The following is a 24485-nucleotide window of genomic DNA, read 5'->3' as shown; positions in this document are numbered from 1 at the left end:
AATAGTGGGAGACTTCAACACACCACTTTCACCAATGGACAGATCATGGAAACAGAAACTAAACAGGGACACAGTGAAACTAACAGAAATTATGAATCAAATGGATCTGGCAGATATCTACAGAACATTCTATCCTAAAACAAAAGGATATACCTTCTTCTCAGCACCTCATGGTACCTTCTCCAAAATTGACCACATAATTGGTCACAAAACAGGCCTCAACAGATATAAAAATATTGAAATTGTCCCATGCATCCTATCAGATCACCATGGACTAAGGCTGATCTTCAATAACAAAATAAATAATAGAAAGCCAACCTTCACGTGGAAACTGAACAACACTCTTCTCAATGATACCTTGGTCAAGGAAGGAATAAAGAAAGAAATTAAGGACTTTTTAGAGTTCAATGAAAATGAAGCCACAACATACCCAAACTTATGGGACGCAATGAAAGCATTTTTAAGAGGAAAACTCATAGCTCTGAGTGCCTCCAAAAGGAAACTAGAGAGAGCACACATTAGCAGCTTGACAACACACCTAAAAGCACTAGAACAAAAGGAAGCAAATTCACCCAAGAGGAGTAGACGGCAGGAAATAATCAAACTCAGGGGTGAAATCAACCAAGTGGAAACAAGAAAAACTATTCAAAGAATCAACCAATCAAGGAGCTGGTTCTTTGAGAAAATCAACAAGATAGATAAACCCTTAGCCAGACTCACTAGAGGGCACAGGGAAAGCATCCTAATTAACAAAATCAGAAATGAAAAAGGAGACATAACAACAGATCCTGAAGACATCCAAAACACCATCAGATCCTTCTACCAAAGGCTATACTCAACAAAACTGGAGAACCTGGATGAAATGGACAAGTTCCTAGACAGATACCAGGTACCAAAGCTGAATCAAGATCAGGTTAATGATCTAAACAGCCCTATATCCCCCAAAGAAATAGAAGCAGTCATTAATAGTCTCCCAACTAAAAAAAGCCCAGGACCAGATGGGTTTAGTGCAGAGTTCTATCAGACCTTCAAAGAAGATCTAATCCCAGTTCTTCACAAACTATTCCACAAAATAGAAACAGAAGGTACTCTACCCAACTCATTCTATGAAGCCACAATTACTCTGATACCTAAACCACAAAAAGACCCAACAAAGATAGAAAACTTCAGACCAATATCCCTTATGAATATTGATGCAAAAATCCTCAATAAAGTTCTTGCTAACCGAATCCAAGAACACATCAAAACAATCATCCATCCTGACCAAGTAGGTTTCATCCCAGGGATGCAGGGATGGTTCAATATACGGAAATCCATCAACGTAATCCAGTATATAAACAAACTCAAAGACAAAAACCACATGGTCATCTCGTTAGATGCGGAAAAAGCATTTGACAAGATCCAACACCCATTCATGATAAAAGTCTTGGAAAGATCAGGAATTCAAGGCCCATACCTAAACATGATAAAAGCAATCTACAGCAAACCAGTAGCCAACATCAAAGTAAATGGTGAGAAGCTTGAAGCAATCCCTCTAAAATCAGGGACTAGACAAGGCTGTCCACTTTCTCCATACCTATTCAACATTGTACTTGAAGTCCTAGCCAGAGCAATTCGACAACAAAAGGAGATCAAAGGGATACAAATTGGAAAAGATGAAGTCAAAATATCACTTTTTGCAGATGATATGATAGTATATATAAGTGACCCTAAAAATTCCACCAGAGAACTCCTAAGCCTGATAAACAGCTTCGGTGAAGTAGCTGGATATAAAATTAACTCAAACAAATCAATGGCCTTTCTCTACACAAAGAATAAACAGGCTGAGAAAGAAATTAGGGAAACAACACCCTTCTCAATAGTCACAAATAATATAAAATATCTTGGCGTGACTCTAACTAAGGAAGTGAAAGATCTGTATAATAAAAACTTCAAGTCTCTGAAGAAAGAAATTATAGAAGATCTCAGAAGATGGAAAGATCTCCCATGCTCATGGATTGGCAGGATCAACATTGTAAAAATGGCTATCTTGCCAAAAGCAATCTACAGATTCAATGCAATCCCCATCAAAATTCCAAATCAATTCTTCAACGAATTAGAAAGTGCAATCTGCAAATTCATCTGGAATAACAAAAAACCTAGGATAGCAAAAACTCTCCTCAAGGATAAAAGAACCTCTGGTGGAATCACCATGCCGGACCTAAAGCTCTACTACAGAGCAATTGTGATAAAAACTGCATGGTACTGGTATAGTGACAGACAAATAGACCAATGGAATAGAATTGAAGACCCAGAAATGAATCCACACACCTATGGTCACTTGATCTTCGACAAGGGAGCTAAAAACATCCAGTGGAAGAAAGACAGCATTTTCAACAAATGGTGCTGGCACAACTGGTTGTTAACATGTAGAAGAATGCGAATCGATCCATTCCTATCTCCTTGTACTAAGGTCAAGTCTAAGTGGATCAAGGAACTTCACATAAAACCAGAGTCACTGAAACTTATAGAGGAGAAAGTGGGGAAAAGCCTTGAAGATATGGGCACAGGGGAAAAATTCCTGAATAGAACAGTAATGGCTTGTGCTGTAAGATCGAGAATTGACAAGTGGGACCTCATGAAACTACAAAGCTTCTGCAAGGCTAAAGACACCATCAATAAGACAAAAAAACCACCAACAGATTGGGAAAGGATCTTCACCTATCCTAAATCAGATAAGGGACTAATATCCAATATATATAAAGAACTCAAGAAGGTGGACTCCAGAAAGTCAAATAACCCCATTAAAAAATGGGGCTCAGAACTGAACAAAGAATTCTCACCTGAGGAATACCGAATGGCAGAGAAGCACCTGAAAAAATGTTCAACATCCTTAATCATCAGGGAAATGCAAATCAAAACAACCCTGAGATTCCACCTCACACCAGTCAGAATGGCTAAGATCAAAAATTCAGGTGACAGCAGATGCTGGCGAGGATGTGGAGAAAGTGGAACACTCCTCCATTGTTGGTGGGATTGCAAGCTTGTACAACCACTCTGGAAATCAGTCTGGCGGTTCCTCAGAAAATTGGACATAGTACTACCGGAGGATCCAGCAATACCTCTCCTGGGCATATATCCAGAAGATGTCCCAACCGGTAAAAAGGACACATGCTCCACTATGTTCATAGCAGCCCTATTTATAATAGCCAGAAGCTGGAAAGAACCCAGATGTCCCTCAACAGAGGAATGGATACAGAAATTATGGTACATTTACACAATGGAGTACTACTCAGCTATTAAAAAGAATGAATTTATGAAATTCCTAGCCAAATGGATGGACCTGGAGGGCATCATCTTGAGTGAAGTAACACAATCACAAAAGATCTCACACAATATGTATTCATTGATAAGTGGATATTAGCCCAAAACTTAGGATACCCAAGATATAAGATACAATTTGATAAACGCATGAAACTCAAGAAGAATGAAGACCAAAGTGTGGACATTGTGCACCTTCTTAGAATTGGGAACAAAACACCCAGGGAAGGAGTTACAGAGACAAAGTTCGTAGCTGTGATGAAAGGATGGACCATTTAGAGACTGCTGTATCCAGGGATCCGTCCCATAATCAGCTTCTAAACGCTGGCACCATTGCATACACTAGTAAGATCTTGCTGAAAGGACCCAAATATAGCTGTCTCTTGTGAGACGATGCCGGGGCCTAGCAAACACAGGAGTGGATGTTCACAGTCAGCTATTGGATGTATCACAGGGCTCCCAATGGAGAAGCTAGAGAAAGTACCCAAGGAGCTAAAGGGATCTGCAACCCTATTGTTGGAACAACATGATGTACTAACCAGAACCCTGGAGCTCTTGTCTCTAGCTGCATATGTATCGAAAGATGGCCTAGTCGGCCATCACTGGAAAGAGAGGCCCATTGGACTTGCAAACTTTATATGCCCCAATATAGGGGAATGCCAGGGCCAAAAGAATGGGAATGGGTGGGTAGGGAAGTGGGGGGCGCTATGGGGGACTTTTGGGATAGTATTGGAAATGTAATTGAGGAAAATATGTAATAAAAATATTAAAAAAAAATACCAAATATTGTCAACTATAATAAAAATATTTAGCACTGAAAAAAAAAAATAAAAAAAAATAAAAATTCTACAACAAATATAGTCAATTACACCCTTTTGATGTAATTCAAACAAGATGGGGACCTCCTATATTGAGACAGAATCCAGTTGTATAACCTAAAGAAAGCCAGTCCAAAGGTGAAGGTGAACTATAATATACCTAAGGTCAACATAAAGAAACAGGAGAAGCAGATGTCCTCCTAATGCGATATGCGTGTGCCTATAGAACACAGAAGCACCCACTCTGTGCCTGTGCACAGGCTGTCACTGCAGAGCTCGACAACTCTCCGGCTTCCAGCTCAGAAAGCTTCTCTCTTTCCGTCTCCCTTCCCCTGAAATCCTAAGTGCCTGCTGGCCCCTAAATCCGAGGTGTTCTCTCTCTCTCTCTCTCTCTCTCTCTCTCTCTCTCTCTCTCTCTCTCTCTCTCTCTCTCTCTCTCCTCTTTCTGAAGCAACCCCTACACACACACACACAGAGAGAGAGAGAGAGAGAGAGAGAGCACAGCTGCACACACAGCTCTACTGCTAAGCTTGTCTAGTCTACTCTCTGACTTCCAACTCAAAGCATCTCACTTTTCCTCTCACCCCTCTTTCTGTCACCCTTGGCCCCGCAGTTGCAGGCATTCCTAGCTTGCCTGCCCTGTTGCTTTCTCTCCATAACTCTAATAAACCACCTTTGCATCCCTGCATGCACGTAGAGATGATGTCATCTACAAGTCCCAGAACCTGCAAAAATGGACCCTGGGTATGACAGTAATGGAAGGGAAGCAAGGAGGGAAGAAGGGATCAGAGAGGAAGGAATTTCCAAATGATTATAATGTTTTGAATGCAAAATTGACTAATTAGACTATTCACTCCAGCATTGCCAACGCTGAATTGAATGGGGTTTCCAAGTGTTGTTTCCTTGTAATATCAGCAAATCCATTCTTGCTGCAAGTAAGTTTAACCTAAGAGAAAAAAAAAAAAAAAAACTACTCAAAGACTAAACCCAAAGATGTCTATCCAGTTATTCTGGATATAAAAGCCTCCTTGATTTTCCTTTATCTGATATGATCAATAGTGTCCAGTGAGAAAATATCCCACAAAGTAAATACTACCTCAGACTGGAGCTTGGTAAACAGCCTGAGGGCCTAACACCTTCTGTCAGCTTCTTGCCTTCTGTCAGCTTCAAAGTCTGGTAAAACCGCGCCTCCACAATCTATGACCTACGCTTAGAACTGCTGTTCTTGAACTATAATGACAGAACGGGACAAGAACATCTGAAGGTGATTTATTAGAATTATCATGATGCACCTTCCAGATGCCGTCCCCACGCTATGAGGGATATGACGAGGTAGAAAGCCATTGTTCAAGTTAATAGCTCAGACTGTAAATGAAGACCATGGTATGCCCTCGGATCTGGTTACTACTTATTGGATTTATACTTTATTTATGGATGAAAAACAAACACGTGAAAAATTACTTTACTTTGCTTCAGCTACATCAAAGGAAGTACTTTGTCTTTTAAGTTCTGAGAACATATCCTGTTTCTCTCTTCCCTAATCCGTCCTTGGCAGACACCGCAATACAAATGTGAGCAACCTGTGTACATTACCAGCTCAAACAGATCCCTTAGCATAGGAAAGGATATAAGCCTCTAAGAGCTGATGACAGCCACTCCACTCTCAGGATAAAGCTAGGAGCTGTCCCACCATGCATAAGGGAAAAGTAAGCTGAGTGGGTACACTGAAGTCGTTTTAGGAGGTCACCCGCTGACTTATTGCCCTCTCTCAGGTTCTGTGTCGCGTTGTCATAAAGAGCAAACAGGTTCTCTGAAACTTGGCAGTCTACAACAGTAAGTTAAAAAACTAATAGGGGCAGACAGAATGGAGACAGCTGAGCAAATACTATGGACTGACAAAAATAGCATTATCACCATGTGCAAGCACAAGAAGTACCTAACCTTAACTGGGGATGCTGGATGGGAACCTGGAGGAACATGTGCTCAGACTGGATAAGGCCACTGAGAATTCACAGCCTTTCCACCCCTCAACTAAACATCATTCAAGGCAGCAGACTGACCAAATAAATCTGATTTTCCCACAGTCCCAACCCTACTCTGAAAATGTCAAGTTTACCCAGGAAGTCAAGGTCCTGTTAGCATTTTCAAAACAGGTCAGTTATACATTGCTGGCTAGTAGTAAAAAACTCTACCAAAGAATTTCCTTCTACCCCTTATAAACAATCTGCAAGAAACAGTAACATTAGTTAAACATGACACAATATAGAACGCACTTTCTCTCTGAATTTGGAAACTGTACACCAGACAAGTACATCTATTGGTCAACAACTATCTAGTGTTAGTTGAGGGCAATGCCAACACGAGGAGTCATACAAATGATGGCTGATCTTAGCAAGTTTAAATTCATTTAGAGGGCCAGATGGAAAGCAGCTGAGGGATATCTAAAGCCATAACTAGGAATGAGGAAAACGCTAGTTGAAAAAGTCTCAGCAAAGAAGAGATTCATGTAAAACTGAGAAGGATGCCAAGCTTGAGCGAAAGAACAAGTAAGGGTCACCGGGAAGAAGGTAAAGGGACGGGGACGCACAGAGGATGGTATTAAGGTAGAAATCTGCAAGGCAGATGAAAAGAAGCAGAACTCCATCTGTGTAGCAGCTAGCCAGGCCTCTAATAGCATAAAGCACTCCGTAAAAACCGTAAGCGAAAAAGAGGAAAATTTCATCCTTTGCAACACATGCCTGTGTCTTAAGGATACATGTCAATCTCTGAAAGATGATCACCCCAAGAAGAAGCCAGTGATAGGCAGAGTGCAAGATATAGTTGTCGAGGGAGACCAAAAAGAAGCTTAAAGGTTTGGAGTATTCCTCAGCAAGACAAATAAACTCTGGAGGTTTACCACTTGGCATGGGCCCTACCCCCAACTGAGGGGCTACTGGCAGTAAATGGCGGCTGAGGATGGGAGAGCCAGATTGCTCAGGTGTGAGACCCCTGGTAGGTTTCCTGTTCTCCGGTGGTCGGCTCCACACATGTGAACATACACATACCACTAATTGGGCTTGGTGAGTTTAAAAAGAAAAAAAAAAAAGAGTATGAACTTGGGAGAGTGTCATGATGGTAGGAAGGAGGCTCCCAGAGGAGCTGACATTGGGGAGTTCATTTAGAGACAATGAAATCCAAATGTGTGCATTTGTTAAACTGCTGAAATCATAAATAATGGGTAGGGGGACCTACATACCAAAATGTTGATGAGTGGACAGATTTTATGCTACACACTTTTTTTTTCTTTTTGCCCATTAATTAATTTATTTACTTTATATATCTTTTTAAAATTTTTTTATTAGATATTTTCTTCATTTACATTTCAAATGCTATCCCAAAAGTCCCCTATATCCTCCTCCCGTCCTGCTCCCCTACCCACCCACTCCCACTTCTTGGCCCTGGCGTTCCCCTGTACAGGGGCATAACATCCTATCCCATACCTATACCATACACAGGGTCTCACTATATATAGCCTTTCTGGCCTGGAACTCAGTGTGTAGACCAGGATGGCCTAAAACTGAACAGAAATGCATGCCTCTGCCTCCCTAGTGCTAGGATTAAACATATGTACCATCAGACCTGGTCTAATATTTTGTTTTAAATTTATTTTACTTATTTTAAAGTAAACAAATGAGTATATATGTATATATATATATATATATATATATATATATCCCCATAACATACCTATATTCTAATTGGTTTGACCTAGCTATCCAAAATGTATACATATACTAGAAGCTCACACAATGTACCATTAAAAAAAAAAAAAAAAGTAAGCAAAGGGCTGGAGAGATGGCTCAGTGGTTAAGAGTACTGGCTGCTCTTCCAGAGGTCCTGAGTTCAATTCCCAGCAACCACATGGTGATTCACAACCATCTATAATGGGATCTGATGCCCTCTTCTGGTGTGTGTGGAAACAGCATACCCATATACATTAAATAAATAAATCTTTAAAATACTAAAAAAAAAAAAAAGTGAGGGGGGGGGGAAAAAGGTTGATCCTCCATTAAGGAGTGAGAGCTCTCCCGTCTTAGTCATTAGATAACCACCGTTTCCTGCGTGGAAAGCAGAAGTTTCTTCCCCAAAAGAGAACTTTGAACACAGATTCCTAGTTTATAAGTAAAGGAAGTTCTAAATATTTTGTGTTAAAAGAGAAGCTGATGAGAACTTCAAACAGATATATGAAAGGGATGGTTAAGGAAACATAGCCACTGTCTGACTCTTAGGTTAGAGTGGAGGGAGACTGGCATTGGTGAATATGGCTACTAGGATTCAGGTGCATCCAGGGAAGAGAAAATGAGGGCCAATAAGGGAGTTTCTAGGGAGAAAGGAAAAAACAAACAAACAAACAAACAAAAACAAATCATATAATACTATGAGTAATCCAATAATATGAAGTAATATGAAGTAACAACACAATATCAAAATAATTAAATGCCATAAAAAAGCACGCTGCTGGTAAATTAATTATTAGTGAAAGTATATTTTAAAAGTAATTACCTGGTTAAAAAGGACTAGACTTGATAATAGGTAAGATAAAAGGTAGGAAAATAAACCGCTACTTTATTCTCTAGTTTTAAAACAGTGGATGTTAGGGTTCCTGCTGCTGCAATAAGACACCATAACCAAAGGAAAGTTGGGGAGGAAAGGGTTTATTTGGTTTACATTTCCATATCACTGTTCATCATTGAAGGAGAGAAGCCTGGACAGGAACTCAAACAGGGCAGGAACCTGGAGGCAGGAGCTGATCCAGAGGTCACAGGGTATGCTGCTTACTGGCTCCCTCCTCACGGCTTGCTCCGCCTGCTTTCTTATAGAACCCAGGAATACCAGTCCAAGGATAGCACTACCCACAGTAGGCTGGGCTCTTCCCAATCAATTACTAATTAAGAAAATTCCTTACAGACCTGCCTGCAGCCTGATTTTATGGAGGCATTTTCTCTCCCCACTTCTTTAGGAATTTCACATCATGCACTCCAATCCCACTCCCCTCCCACTCCCCTCATACCTGCCCTCCACCCTTGTGACCTCTCCTCCCAACAGAGGAAAAAAATTTCATTGTGGTAGCTGTAGTGTGTCACCGTGTGCCCCACAGCATACCCTTTTGTCCACACTTCTTTGCTTGCAAATGTTCATCACAATGAGTCGGTGGTCTGGTTTGAAGCCTCTGGCTTCTGCTCCACCATCAATACTGGAACTTCACTGGGACTCCTTTCAGGCATCCTGTTGTTGCCCTGTGTCATGGAGATCCTGTAGTTTTGGATCTGTAGGACTGGCTTCTTTATGCACTCCAGCAGTTCACTGATAGGGTAGATGTTGCAGTGGGCAATTTCAAAGCCCTGGATCTGGGTCTGAGTGGTAGCTAGCTGATCAGCCTGCCAGCTCTACCCAGATGAGCTTTCCTATCTTGCCCTGGCTGGTCCATCCAATGCCGTAGCTAGCAAAGGGCAAAGTCAGGTCTCCTGCTCTCATGTTCTCAGGTCTGGGTCATCCACACCCATGCTGTCAGGACCAGTTCTACTGTGCTGCCCAGGTAAAGGGCAGAACCTGCTTTTCCGAGTGTTGCAGCTGATAAGGGACAGGGACAGTTCTCCCACTCTTGTGACTCCAGAGCCAGCTCTTCCAACTGCCATAGTTATCAATGGATGAGAGGGAGAGGAAGCCATTTCTCCCTCATCCACGCCACCACACAGCAGACAACAGTAAGAGCCAGCTCTCCCATGCTCTCACCCTCAGTCTGGCTCACCCAAAATCTTTATTGGAGACATATAGAGATATATAGTTATATATCTATTGTTGCGGCCCGCCCGCAGTCCACAACACGAACGGTTCACTGAGAAAGGCAGTTCAGGCTGAAAAGAGAGGAATCTAGACGGGGCGGAAGAAACAATGGAGCCAGGACAACAAACATTCTGATCAAGGCTCAATTTTACTAATTCCAGACACTAGTTATAAAGGAAGGGGGAGGGAACCCAACTTCCCGCCAAGTAACTCAGGGTCCAGTAGCAGGACGAACACGTGTGTGCCTCCAGGCAGCAAAGGCAGGTTCCAGCAGTAGGTAGGCGTGGCAGGACGAATGAGCACGTAGCTCCACCCTTGAGCAGGCAGGTTCCAGGCTGGGGGAAGGGAGGCCACAATCTATATATACATATACAGATATAGATATATCCAGATTGTTAGTAAAGAAACAGCCAACATGACCACTCCATGATAAGGTTAAGGTTTCAGTTGATTATATGAGCAAGAAAACAGCCAGATGCATCTAGAAGAGTCCAGAACAGAAAGGAAAGCAGGCTGTGCATGACCTGGCCTAGGAAAGCAGGAGAGAGGAAGAGAATCTTGGAGACAACAAGAGATGGCAGACTGGGAGAATAATAAGGGTGGGGGTGCCTGCAGGAAGAGTAGAGAATAGTGAGCTATAAGGAAGGTGAGTAGCTTCTGGGAGGGGAGGGCCAAGAGACCAATGAGAGGGCTTTGGAATGTATAACAAGTACTTGTGAGCAGAGACTGAGAACTCCTAGAGGCTGGCATAGGCTTCATTATACAGCCACAGGTCCAGGTCAATGGAGAGCCATATGTCACTTCTGCCAGAGGTACGAGAAATGATTCCTCTTGGCAGATGGAAAGCAATTTCACAAGTTTCTGAAGAATGCTGGCTTTTGTCAACCCACCAGAAGTCCTCCTGTGGTCCAGCTGGAGCTCATTTCTGAATATTCAGACACCCTGAGATCTAATATTGAGGACCTTAGCTCCATCCTTCAGAACCCCGGTTTTTTTTAAAGCAAGCACAGCACCATGGGCCTGGAATCCCATTACTGTGGCAGAGCAGACAGGAGAATCCTTGGGACATCCTAGTTAAACCACGGTTTAGCTAGATGAATCAACAAGGCCCATGTTGAGACCTTGTCTCAAAAAATAAGGTGGAGAAGGTGGAGATCAATTGAGAACAAACCCTGACATTAACCTCCATCCTGTACACCTTTATGCACATGGTACATACACACACACACACACACACACACACACACACACACACACACACACTGAGGGGGGCTGGGGGGATGGGGGAGAACTGTTCCCCACCCCCTCTGATGCAAACGTACAGCAGCTAATTTTTTTAACATCTTCCTAAAAATAATGACTGCCAAAAAAGATAGAAAACAAGTGTTCAGAGAAGTCAAGACACTGAGACAGAAAAGACTTTCCCCCTAACCCCCTGCTGAGTTCTTTGGCTTAGAATCAACTGTATGCAGTACTGGAAAATACATCTTAGAAGGATTCAATTTGATTAAGAAGACTGAAAAGCGTCAAGATGCTGCCCTGCTACTCAAAGGGATTGTGCGTGCATCGGTACTTACTGCATAACTATTGCAATCCCTGAAGTGCCTTGGCTCTCACCTCTGTGGCCACACAAATCATCTAATCCCTTTTCTGGTCAAGGAAAAAGAGGGCATTGAACTATTTCACTAGAGAAGAATGAGGACCAGTGTTTGAAGGGTTTGGGAGAGCTGTTAGAACATTTATTGAGTGGCTAATAGATATGGAAGCCTTAGTGAAAACGATCACAGGAGCTGAACTAATCTCCACTGGTAGAAATTTCTTCCCTTTTGTTTTATTAGGGAAATGACAAGCGGCATTGTCTTGTGCTGCTGGCTCTGTAAACTTCACGTATTGCTTCACCTAAGCTTTTTTTAAGACTTAAGTATTTTTTAACTAAATATTTAAATGTTTCAGTTCAGGTATAGCTTACTTCTCAGTGTTCACATCATGTCCAATTCAGGTTCTCAAAATAATTAAAAAGAAATACTTAGCAACCTTGCAAGTTCTTAACCGTTTGATATCTGTTCCTTGATATTTATTCTGGTTCAAACGCAAGAGTCCAGTGAATCCATTTTCTTGAAACTCCTTATGCCCTCAGCCACCTGCGGCTTCTACCCTGACTTTATGCTAAACTGCATCTCCCAAGAGCATCGGCCGAGAAAAATCTAGTGCGGTGCATGCTGTGAGTTGTAGTCCTGGATGAAGGTTTCCCCGCCTTCGAGCCCGCTGATTCAGGCGCTACCAATTAGCTGGGGCCATGTCGGTGAGGCCGTGGTCCAACCGGGAAAGCTGGTATGACAACTGTACCCAATGATTGGCTAAAAGATGACATAGGAGGCGTGGCTATGTGTGGGGCGGGGCGATCACGGCCATTGGCCAAGGAGGACGGAGCGGCGGGCGCGGATTGGCTGCGCTCTGGGCCAGGGAGGCCTGGGAAGGGGCGAAGAAGGAACCTGAGCAGGAAGAGCGGCTGCGAGGCGGCGGCACCGAGGCAGCGGCTGAGTTGGTCGCGGCGACGGCGACGGCGACGGCGAGGGCTCTCGACCTTCGAGAGCAGGATGCAGGTCCGCGTCAGGCTGTCGTTGCTGCTGCTCTGCGCGGTGCTCCTAGGCTCGGCAGCCGCGACCTCGGGTCAGTATCGAGCCTCGGGCAGCAGGCCCCGAGCCACCGCCCCCCGACCGCGGTGGAGACAGGGCCACTGGGCTCAGCGGTCTCGGGCACTGCTCGCCCTGACTGTCACTCGCTCTTGCCTTGGGCATCGGTTAGCCTGGGCCGAAGAGGGTGCTTAGGAAACTGGACATAAGGAAGGGCTGGTCACCCTGCCCACACCTCTCCCACGCAGCAAACTTTAGGTGACTTCTGACGAATTAGGAATTGACTGATGAGGAAGGGATTTCTGACGGCTGACTTAGACCCTCCGAGATTCCTCTGCCTTCACGTAGGTAATGTGTGCACAGGCTCTGGGACACGCTGGGGTTTGCAGTTGACATACCTGGAGCTGTCACTTTTGTGCAGAGCAGGGTTCATCCGGATTAGGATGTTGACAGTGGGAGGGATTGCTCAACACCTGATCTGTTAGTCTGGTTTTTGAAAGAAAAAAAAACTCTGATATAATTGTAGTCACTTGTCCCCCGTCCTGGGAAAAATGTGACCTCTGCCACGGTGTCCATGGTCTTTGAGTTTGTAGATAGTGATTTTATTTAGGTTTTTGAGAAAGACTTAGTTCTTTCAAAATTAATAGAAAGTAATGTTGCCCTTTTCTGTAGGTACAAAAAGCCGTGTGCTTTTAAATTGATTTTTCGACTAGCTGACTTACATTACCTCTTTGCAAAGGATTTTCTTTTTTAACGTTTTGATCTGCCTATATCAGAAAACTTACAGTCTTAGAAATGTTTCTTTTAAACGTACTTAGAATGTTTAAGCGTAAATAAGCATTGACTGCTGTAAGACTTTGAGATTTTTAATCAGTTTCGGTTAACAAGACAGCTGTTGGGTGGCTTTATACTTTTTTCTGGAACACTGCAAAATGTAAATGTCAGCTTTTTAAAAAAAAAAAAAAAAAACAACGAATTTTCCCAGATGGTTACTTGAATCCCCAGATCCTCCGTTCTAGTTGTAAATGAAAGCCATAATGTCATCCTACTTTTAAAATAGAGTTAGACCAAACGCTGTCTCCGGTGTGTTTGGAGACACCCTTTCAAATGTGGCAAGCATATGGTGACCACTTTACTGCCAGCATTATGCTTGAGGTCGATCCTGTTTCATTTGAAATGACAGTTTGTGTTGAAGAGCAGTTCTTTAAAGACTACAATACTTGACTCTCACAGAAATTCTAGCGGGTATTGTTCAAAAGAAGTATGCCGTGGAAGCTGCCCGTGCCAGGTAAAGTACCTGATGGGCTGAGTTCCTCTTGGGGTTTTGCTAAGGATACAGTTTTAGATCTAGAATATACCACATACCCATACATGAACGAGCTCTGTGACTCTTCACATTGAAGCTCAAAGATTCCAGTAATTAAATAGCATAACATACATCCCTCTGAAATTCCCATCTGCAGAGTTTAAAGGCTGTTCAAACACAACAGTTTTTCCTGCCTCGTCCATCAGCTCTGTTGCATGTACTTTGAGCTCTGGACAGTAGAGACGCTCTCCGGTTGGTTCTAAGACTTTTAGCTATTCTAAAATACTTAGCACTCAAGTGTTAAATCTTAGGGTTGTATGAGTGTAAGTGGAGTGCAGGGTTTTAAGAAATGTCTACTCAGAGTTCTGTCACAGCGACAGCCATACCAAAGCATTTCTCTGGTAGAGGCATAAACTTAGCCCGAGCTACAGTAACAAAACTGCAGGATGTGAGAGAGCGAAGGCCAGTGCCCCTGCTCATGCAAAGCTCCACATTATCAGATTCAGGCCTCCTCTGGGTTAAACTGTTCTATACGTGCGTGGACTTTTTTATTTCCGTTCTTATTTCCTAAACAGTATAATAACTGATTAGCACTTAGCTTCTAAGAAGGGATGGATGGTGTCTGCAAATAGTGTCCTACTTTATATAAGGGACTTTGCAGTGCTTGGGTTTGGGTACCCTAGGGTTAGGACATGATGGGGTGTCCCAGGACCCGGCATTTCTATGTATCAAACAATAGCTCTACTCGGCTTACATGAAGTTCAAATGTCACATCTGATAAAGAGCTTTATAAATTAAAGGCTTGGATTTTTCAGCTCTCCATGGCATACATTCAGTTGCTTAATTTTAAGTTCGTTTTTGAAATTTAGATTTAAAGGTTTGCTCTTAATAAAAGTCACATTTTGTTGTAATTTTGTGTTTAATATTAAATCTTATCCAAGGCAGGTTGAACTTACAACCACGTCACTGTTGGTAAACATCATCTAATATGTTGGCTTAGCAACATGTAAAAGCATGATACCTGGATTAAAATTGCTTTCTTTTTCTTGTAAATGAATAAATTGAGAGGAGAACACACACACACACACACACACACACATTTCTCTAGACTTTTCTCAAGATAACAGTGAAAAGGTGTTCATGTTTCTCACCTAGAAACCTCATTGGAGCTGGGAGTGTTCCCTATCGGTTCTGCTAGCTCCCCTCGTGTTCACTGGGGCAGCCTGGGTTCAGTGCAGAGACAGGGTGGGGAGAGACTGCGAGAGATTAGGAGAATGGGTGTCTCAGTCTTTACATTAGCTACATTGCCAGGTATTTGAGGCAAGTTGTATCAATCCATAAGTTCAGAGAGCAGCTTCTGGATAAGTGGGGAGGTTTCATTTCCTGGTGGTACTGTTCCTTATAAATAACATCGTTGTGAATCAACAGACGCATGTTCATATTCCCTTTTAACAAACTAAGACAGTAGAGGCCCAGCAAGCCTTCCATCCTGAACCACGTGTGTCCAAGTAAGTATGTGAGAAAGCCAGGTCGTAGCCTTCCAAACGTCAGATTTGGGGTGACTCAGGGTCAGGGGTTCCCTAGGGCCTGTCCTTGTCAAGCAACGCAGAAGGCAGGACAGCAGTTCTTCTCTCTAACCTCACTGCTCCTTGTGTTTGGAGCTGGACTAGCCTGCTTAATAGACAGGACACATAGCAAAATGAGTTTGTAACGACCACCTCTCCTTGGCAGAATAGCCATGCTCGTGTGCGGTTCTCTAAGCTAGTTTATCAAAAATAAAAATGGATTTTTTTTTCAAGGAAAGGGGTACAGTTAGTTGAAGTAGTTTGACAAGTAGTTCTACTTTAGATGTAATACTAGTGAGTAATACTTACGCACAATTGCAGTGTCTTTTCTTTCACTTGAAAACTACCTTCAGAAATAGTTAAAGAGCCTCTTGCCAACGCTTTTTAAAAAGGTGATATGTGTAACTCTCAGCTGGAAAGAGAGCTTAGCTTCTCTGTAAAGCTACTGCTTAGAGTAGGTTTTCCAGTTCAGTCAATGAGAAGGAATTCTTTTGTTGACCAAGTCATCTTAGTCTGTGCTCCTAGTGTGTGAAAGAAAGCATGATGCAATGCGTGTGAAACCACCCTGTTGTCACAGGCCCTTTCTCCTGGAGTTCAATAACACGTTTGCTCCTCCGGAGCCTCACAGACTTCTGTGTTTCACTCTACTGTGTATCGTTTATATTTACGTATAGGTCTCAGTATCTTATTGACTTGCCAGCGGTCTGTGGCTGGCTTAGTGATTGGCACACGCTGCTAGTCAGAAAGCTCAGTGTACAGGGACATGTCATATATGAATTTGCACTGGTGGTGCCTGCTCTATATGCTGAGTGTTTGGTGTCTGTGGTGAACAGATTAGTTTGCACATAGAGTATTGATAGAAAACAGGGATGAATTTCCATCCCTTAGCAGTGATCTACTGAGGATAGTATTGTTAACCATTTAGATCTTCAGAAAGTTAGGTGGTAGGACGGTGGTTAATTCATGGACCACTACCAAAATGCCATGGGCACTGCGGATATCTTACTACCCACTGTCATCTGCAACCTGCAAAAGTAAGGCATTGGGAAGGTCCTCTTAAAGCAAGTGAATCGTAGCTATATTCTACTTTTTTTTTTAATTGGGAGCACAATTAAATAAGCCTCCCAGTAAAACATCACTGGGAGGCTTATTTTTCACAGATATGCAAAGAGAGAACTGCAGTTAAGTGTATAGAGCTTAGTCCCTTATGTTACCACCATCCGAAACAAAAAGAATACCACATTTTCCAGTAAGAGGTAGCTTTATAGAATATCCTGGTAAATGTCTCATAGTTTAAGGACAGGGGTCTGAATGCCTCATGCAGGATGAAATCCGAGCATTTTAAGAGAAAGAAGAAGGAAACAGAAGGTCTTGTGATTATTTTGTTTCTTTACATTGGCAGGGACTACAAAGGTCAAATGCTTGCTCCTGGCTTGAGCTGTTGCCTGTTTCTATAGAGAGCAGGGGAAAAGGGCAACAGCCACTAAGAAGAGTGGGAAGGACAATAAAAAACTGTTTCCTAAGAAAACTAAGCTACCTGCGTGCATTCAGAAGCAAGCTGTGAAGAATGGCTGGGCCTTTGTTTTCTTTTTTGTTGATGTTTTGTTTTGTTTTGTTTTGAAACAGGGTGTCCCTGTGTACCCCTGGCTGTCCTGAGATTCACTCTGTAGTTCCAGGCTGGCCTCAAACTCAGAGGTCTGCCTGCCTCTGCCTCTGCCTCCTGAGTGCTGAGATTAAAGATATGTGCACCACCACCACCCACTTGATTTTTTTTTAAACATAAGCTGTTGATTTCTTTTTTTCTAAGGTTTATTTTTTTTCTAAGGTTTATAACTTTCTGTGTGTGAGTGTTTTGTTTGCATGTATGTCTGTGCAGCGTGTGCATGCCTGGTGCCCATGGAGGCTGGAAAAGGGTGTCAGATTTCCCATGAACCGAGATCACAGGCTGCTGTGAGCTACTGTGTGGTGCCGGAGGACAGCCAGTGCTCTTAACCACAGAATCATCTCCACACACGCGCGCGCGCACACACACACACAGCCTCTGAATCATCTATACACACACACACACACACACACACACACACACCTTTTAAGAAGCTATTGATTGATTTCTTGGGGCTGAAGAGATGACTCAGCAATTAACAGTGCATGCTGTTCTCCAAAGGACCTGAGATCAGTGCCAAGCACCCTTGTCAGACAGCCCATAGCTGTCTGAGCCCCAGCCCTCGTATGGCCTCCATGGGCACCCACATACACATGGCATACACTTACAGACACAAAGAAGCTGTTGATTTAATAAATAACTCTCATACAAGTAACACATGACAGTTCAGTGCTACATTTGACCTATATCTGGTTATCCCTTTAGCAAAGTAGCACACAAATTTAAACGTATTTGTCTAAATTTATTTTTTAAGCCTGCTGAACAATAAGAGCAGTTATTATTTGTTCTCATCCTATTGTATTAGTGAAACAACAAAATCCTGAACTAGCCTATGGAAACCCAAGAGCCTCAGCAGAAACACAGAAGAGCTGAGAACCTGGAAAGTGACAAGAAAGCTTTATTTTTGTAAACGGGATCTGAAGACGAGGCTGGTTTAGGGGAGTAAGAGGAGAAGGGAGCCCCTGGTTTTCTTATGTAGACAGAGAAGGGGGACACTTTCCCCTTAATGTCTTATGAAATTATTGAATATAATCAAGGTTCATTTATTATGCAGTGACTGGCTCTTATCTGATGTGTATTTGTTCTTCCTTCAAGTTTTTCACATATAACTCCTGAAATACCTGGACTCGTGATTAGGGACACATGATGTCTTTAGTATGCTTTCTTAACTTTTATAGTTCCCAAGGAAAAAAAATAATTTATCTTAAAATTTCTTTACAGATGACAAAACTAACCAGGATGAATCCTTAGATTCCAAGGTAAGTACTAAGATTTGCACTGAACAAATTAAAGCCGGAGTTATGTACCTTAGAAAGAACATACTAATTTTGAGTAATAGAATTTAATTAAAATGATAAAATGAGGGCTGGAGAGATGGCTCCGCGGTTAAGAATACTGACTGCTCTTCTGAAGGTCCTGAGTTCAAATTAAAACAGGAGTTATGTACCTTAGAAAGAACATACTAATTTTGAGTAGTAGAATTTAATTAAAATGATAAAATGAGGGCTGGAGAGATGGCTCAGCAGTTAAGAACACTGACTGCTCTTCTGAAGGTCCTGAGTTCAAATCCCAGCAACCACATGGTGGCTTACAACCACCCATAATGAGTTCTGACCCCCTTTTCTGGTGTATCTGAAGACAGCTACAGTGTACTTACATATAATAATAAATAAGTCTTTGGGCTGAAGCAAGCAGGGTCGGAGCAACCATATGATGGCTCACAACCATCTGTCCAGCTACAGTGTACTCATATACATAAAATAAATAAATAAATCTTTATTAAAAAAAAAGATAAAATGATACCAGTATTCTAGCTCTTTGGCCTTTGGTTATGAACACTGATCCCCAGATTAGATGGAATAGAGATAAGAACGGGAAGTCCTAACACAGAATTACCAAGGGCAAGTGTAGAGTAGGGTGAGTGCATGTCAGAGAGGGGCAGAATCCAGACTCTGAGGACTACAGAAGGCTTGTGGGAAGGTGACATCTGAGTTGAGGTGTACAACCAGTCGGGTAAAGACCTGACTCTGAGAAGTGCATCAGAGTCTGGTCAGAAGCTGAAGGAGACAGCTGTAGACACTTGTCAGAGCAGCGGCGGGTCAGACTGGACTGGAGGGAGCCTTGCTTCCGCTGATGAGTAACCAGTGCTTTTTTATATCCTCAGAGTTCTTTGCCCACAGATGAGTCAGTGAAGGACCACACCACCACGGGCAAAGTAGTTGCTGGCCAGATATTTGTTGATTCTGAGGAAGCAGAGGTGGAATCCCTTCTTCAGGACGAGGAAGATAGCTCCAAGGCCCAGGAGGAAGAGATCAGCTTTTTAGAATCTCCGAATCCAAGCAGCAAGGCCTACGAAGAACTAAAGAGAGTGCGGAAGCCAGGTAGCCTGATGCATTGCTTGGTTTCACCTCACGTAGCAAAGAGACAATTGAAACTTTAAAACTAGGGAGTGTAGACAAATGCTAGTGGGAGCTAGTCTTGCTGATCATTAGCCACGTAGAAAGTGCAGAGTGTAGTTTTACAGCATTTTCAAGTCTTCAGTAAATCAGATATTCACTGTGCAGATTTAGTGTTACATGACCTGAATTCATAGATAATATTGCATTTGTTTTTTGTTAATGTCCTCGCTTTTTTGCATACTAGCATTTAAATTCCTTTAAGAGAAAAAATAATATGTCAAAGTGGGACAAAAGGAAAGAAACATGGATTGTGGGTGTGGTTGCAGAGTTGTGTTAGGAGTTTACCGTCCTTTCCATCCTCTAACTTTCCAGTCTTCCTAGATAATCTGATTTAGGTCTTGCCCTTCTCCCGTGGAAGCATTCCTGAACACCCTCTTCTAACTGCACCTGTGTCACAGCTCCACACTGACAGCTGCTATGTTAATGTGCAGTGTGTTCAGTGGCCTTTTAAGTTTGATAACATGTCCACTTGTCATTTAGTTTATTACTTCATGAACAAGCATAGCAGCACTTACTGTATCACCAGTCACTGTCAGGAATCGAGCCCGGTTAAAATCATGCCACATTTATCCGTAGAAAAAATCATTTCTTAAAAAGCAAAAGTTCTTCAATCCATCAACTAAAAAGAATGCTTGACAGCATCCTGAAGAATATTCTGACAGGCTTCTTACCAGGTGTATGTGTACGGTATGAAGTTCTTTGCTTTGTTTTTGAGCATTGATAAGTATATAGAGAAAAGAAACACATGCAGGTAATTTTCTCACACTCACCAGCTGGAGACTATTTTCCCAGGCAGCAAGCAAGCAGTTCTGCATGGATTTTACCCTTGATGCTGCCTGGTGTCCTCTTCTTTACATCGGTTCCATCATACTACCTGGAGACAGCATCAGGTCCCCCAGGTCAAGTGCTCAGTCCCACAGGACTACCACCTGCCCCCTTCACATGCCAGTTACAAGTCTCAGTTGCCTGTGCTTCTGACAGTCTGTGTAAGCCAAAGTTCCCATGACATCATCCTTGGGTTCCGTTAATTTTTTAGAGCCGCTCACAAAAGTCAGTAATAAACCTGTGCTTAGCCATCTGTTGTAAAGTGTGTTACGGAAGGCAGGTGAGCAGCGAGACAGGACATAGTAGACTGAGGTAGAGAGAAGCAGAACTTTCACAGCCCTCTGGGTCCACCTCCCTCTAGGAAGCCCATCCTCTGAGACATTGACACCCTCTGGGAACGTATGGAAGCTTCACTGTGTAAGCATTACGGATGTGTCGCCTGAACCCTCCGCTCCTGAGGCAGGGCAGGGTCACTTCCATGTCTTCAGCCCTTTAACCTTTACCATGCTTGATGGCAGATCTGTCACAAGCATGTTTGTAAGGGATATTTATCAAATCATCTTTCTTTTTTCTTAGGCCAGTGAAAGAACACAGCAAATTGGGATTTCTGATTTTTTGTCTCCAGGATGTATCTACTAGGGATTTAAAATAGTGTTTTAACTGTCTCTTACATAATTTTATGTGGGTGGTTATACCAACAACTTTACAAATATTTACATTTGCCTGTTCAACTTGTTCTAGTTTTCAGTAATGATTTGGATTGATTTTTCATTTTTTCATAATACATGAACTATTATACACTTATACATATTACTGTGTAACATATATTGCATGGGTTACATGGCTTTGTGTGTTCCATTCAGCTATATTAGAATGAGATTCTATGGCAGTCCCTTCTAAATTACTCCTTCTGTCAGCTTCTGGTTCATGTTGCTGTTGTATTAATCTTCCTAAAAGTCATACTTGACCCTATTACTTCCTTATTTACAGCTGTTTCACTTCCATCTGCCTTCTGCAGTGAAGCCCAGACTTCACACTTGTTAGCCTGATTCACAGAATCTGCATGTCAGCAGCTCTTCTGTAACCTCACCTCCTGCAGCCCTCCCTAGTACATCTTTTTTCAGAAAGTTCCCCAAGTGTGCTGTTCAGTGTGTGTCATGGGCCTTCCACAGGTTATCCTCACAGATTAAATGTCCTGACCACCCCCTTGAACAAACCTGACTATGAATGTCTGCTCCTCTTTCAACTGCCCTGTGTGCAGCAGCTCCTGCACCATGCAGGGTAAAAGCATCCTTCTGGCTCAGACTTTCACTCTTTAAAGTCAGTCCCTGGCAGCAGGCAGGCAGGCAGGCAGGCAGGCAGCAGGCAGGTGAAGCCAACTTTCTGCTCAGTCTTGCAGGTGCCTTGTCATCTTCAGAATCCAGACTTGTCACTTTTATTGTTAAGACCTTCCCTCCTTTCAGCTTCTCCCTCCACATGACCCCAGCCACACTTGTCTTCTTAATACTCCTGAATGGTTCATACTGTGTTAGCAAGACCACAGCCCTGAGGTTAGCAATTCGCCTGGAAGAATCTAAGGACGTAACACATAGTTGTATTCATAGCTATTCTTTAATAGACTAATCTTGTACATACACATGCATGCACACACACACACACACACACACACACTCATAAACACTGTGGCATACCCTTGCCTCTCCCAGGTGGCTTCCTCCTTAAGTTTCTATTTTAACAGTTTTTCTTATTTACCTGGCTCAAAGCATCAATTGACACTCAGTGTTACTGGGTTTAGTAGGTTGAAGTAGACCTACCAGCCTTCCAGAACTGAAGTAGGGTTATGAGAAGTTCCATCCCACATGGCACACATGATAACCCTGGAAACAAAGACCTAACAGTTGTTGGACACAAATTAAGTGACCTTCCACCGTGGGTGGCTTGTCTTAGACTTCCTAGTCTGGTCCTTGGTTTCAGAGGACTTGCTAGTAGGTTTCATATGTTTGTGCTGTCCGTAACTTGGTCCATCTCCCCATGAATCTGTGAAGGATCTGCAGGAAGTTCTCTGTGGAAACTGGAAGCTTGAGTCATTACTGTCTTCCCTGGCTAGCGTATCTTTATGACACAGTACAGCTTCTAAGACCAGTTTCCAAAGGTCAGGAATGCCCTTGGCTCTTTCTTCCCTCTTCCATGCAGGAGTTTCAGCTTATTTTGTTCAGTTGTTGAAATCAATAATTCCATTCAGAAATCATAAATACACATTTTTCGGCCACTCCCTAGTTTTATCTCTATCTTTTGTCTAGAGGGGTTTATGAGAGAGGTGCAGAACAGTGTCACAGAAAAGCTTTTTTGTGTAACTTTATTTGTACACAGAAATTGAACACAACAAAATCCTGACTTTTCAAATGCTTTGAAGATAAATTCGTGAGTTCTCTTACACTTTCTTTTGCTCATTCTTCACTTACCAGTCAGTTCGAGGAGAGGTTGTGATGCGGAACAGGAAGTGAGTGAAGGACTCTGAGCCAGGTCATCAGTCTGTTGCTGTGCACTGCAGCTGATGGGGAAAGAAGCTCAAGGCCAGCTGCAGTGAGACCTTCCCTGCAGGAATCAGGCTGACCTGCCTGCAGTGAGCAGAGGATCATGGTCTCTGCACTGTGCCGTTGCCAGACTTGCCAGGGTCACAGTGCTATCTGTATCAGATATGGACAGCCAGTCAGCAGCTGAATTTCGGTGGGTCTCAGCAGTGAATAAACCCATCCCTGGGGCCATATGGATGTAGCCATTTAGGCCAGCTAACATCCAGAATCGGGACTCTTTTCACAGCTGTAGGGACCCTAAGCAGTGTCCTAAATGTGTGAGGCTGTGGGAGCCTCAGTACAGTTCACTGAGCTCACTCCTGCGTCAGAAGAGGCACAGTTCCCACTGGGGCTGAAAGCCTATCCTAGGCAGTGTTGGCTTTTGGCTCAGAATCAAGTCCAGGCAATTAAGGTCTGTAAAGTCAGGCCTCAAAAGAAGGCCAGATGTTAGCAACAAGAGAAGCAAGGTGCTTCAGGCTCAGGGAGCTGAATAAGCCAGGCTCTCCCCAGTCCTTTTTGTCTAGTCATAGTCTTTAGTGTTAACTGACCTACTCAAATACATTCCAGTTGGAAAATCATCTGCCTTTAAGAAATCAGACTTTGCCTGGCTCTGGTGACATGTTTTTAATCTCAGCACTCTGGAGGCAGAGGCAGGACTGGTCTATATAGTGAGCTCTAGGCCAACCAAGGCTATGTATTGAGATCCTATACCAAAAAAGGGAGGGAGGCAGGGAGAAAAGGAAGGGAGGAATCAGTCAGACTTCAGCTTTTACAAGAGTGGGTTAGCAACCCAAACCTGTTTTTGAAACTCTAAGAGCATCTCCATCTATAGACCACCTCTTGGTTCCCCCTCAAGCAGACCAATGCATGTTTCCATAATAGGAAAGATGAGGTACTGCAATTTGTTACATTTCCAGTGCTCTATGCTTCAGTTCCAGCCTATGCTGCTGGAAAAGCCAAGGGAGGTGTGTCTCAGTAACATAATCTTCCTTCAGGTGCCCTTGACCAAGGTCCTACCTCTTACAAAGTCATAAGTACTTAGTATTTTGTGTGAATGTTTACCTCACATCTAAGGTGTACTAACCACATAGTACAAGTCCACTAAAAGCCCCTTTTCCACTCTTACCCTCACTGCTGTTTGTTCAAACCCCGAGTCCTAAATTCAGCGTTTGCTGTGCTGCCTCAGAGCAGCCAGAGATGACGCAGCTGCTGCCACCGTGATGGCAGCCAGGCTGGAGAGGGCCTGTACCCCTTTTGTCCTCTGCCTTTTCGGCCATTTTTCTTCAGCCCTGGGACCTGATTTAATCATTAATCCTACCCCCCACCCACCCCTCTACTTGCATGTACACACTCTTAGAGGAGAGGAACGTAAAGTTTAATGTCTCTGGTCTCGTCTGGAGAATGTTAAGACCTCATGAGCGGACAGATAAAAACCAAAACTACCCGTGTCAACCGAATTACTATCATTTTCCCATTCCATAGACAGGAAGTCCAAGAACAGCCAGGATCCACGCCCATTC

General features: G+C 43.0%; 1 protein-coding gene across 3 annotated transcripts in view; it reads left to right on the top strand.

Annotated features, from left to right (window-relative positions):
• Window positions 1-12420: 12420 nt before the first annotated feature.
• Window positions 12421-24485, top strand: part of Sel1l (SEL1L adaptor subunit of SYVN1 ubiquitin ligase) — a 42627-nt gene continuing 30562 nt past the window's right edge. For all 3 annotated transcript variants that reach the window (XM_021178760.3, XM_085830605.1, XM_021178763.2), the window contains exons 1-3: window positions 12421-12611; window positions 18330-18367; window positions 19273-19489. In XM_021178760.3, coding sequence (XP_021034419.1) covers window positions 12539-12611; window positions 18330-18367; window positions 19273-19489 — 328 coding nt within the window. In that variant the 5' untranslated portion in view covers window positions 12421-12538. The remainder of the gene's footprint in view (window positions 12612-18329; window positions 18368-19272; window positions 19490-24485) is intronic.

Source organism: Mus caroli, unplaced genomic scaffold (genome assembly GCF_978045245.1).
Source record: "Mus caroli unplaced genomic scaffold, Mus_caroli_1 scaffold_14, whole genome shotgun sequence".
Classification (NCBI taxonomy): Eukaryota; Metazoa; Chordata; class Mammalia; order Rodentia; family Muridae; genus Mus; species Mus caroli.
This window is presented reverse-complemented; position numbering and strand designations above follow the sequence as displayed.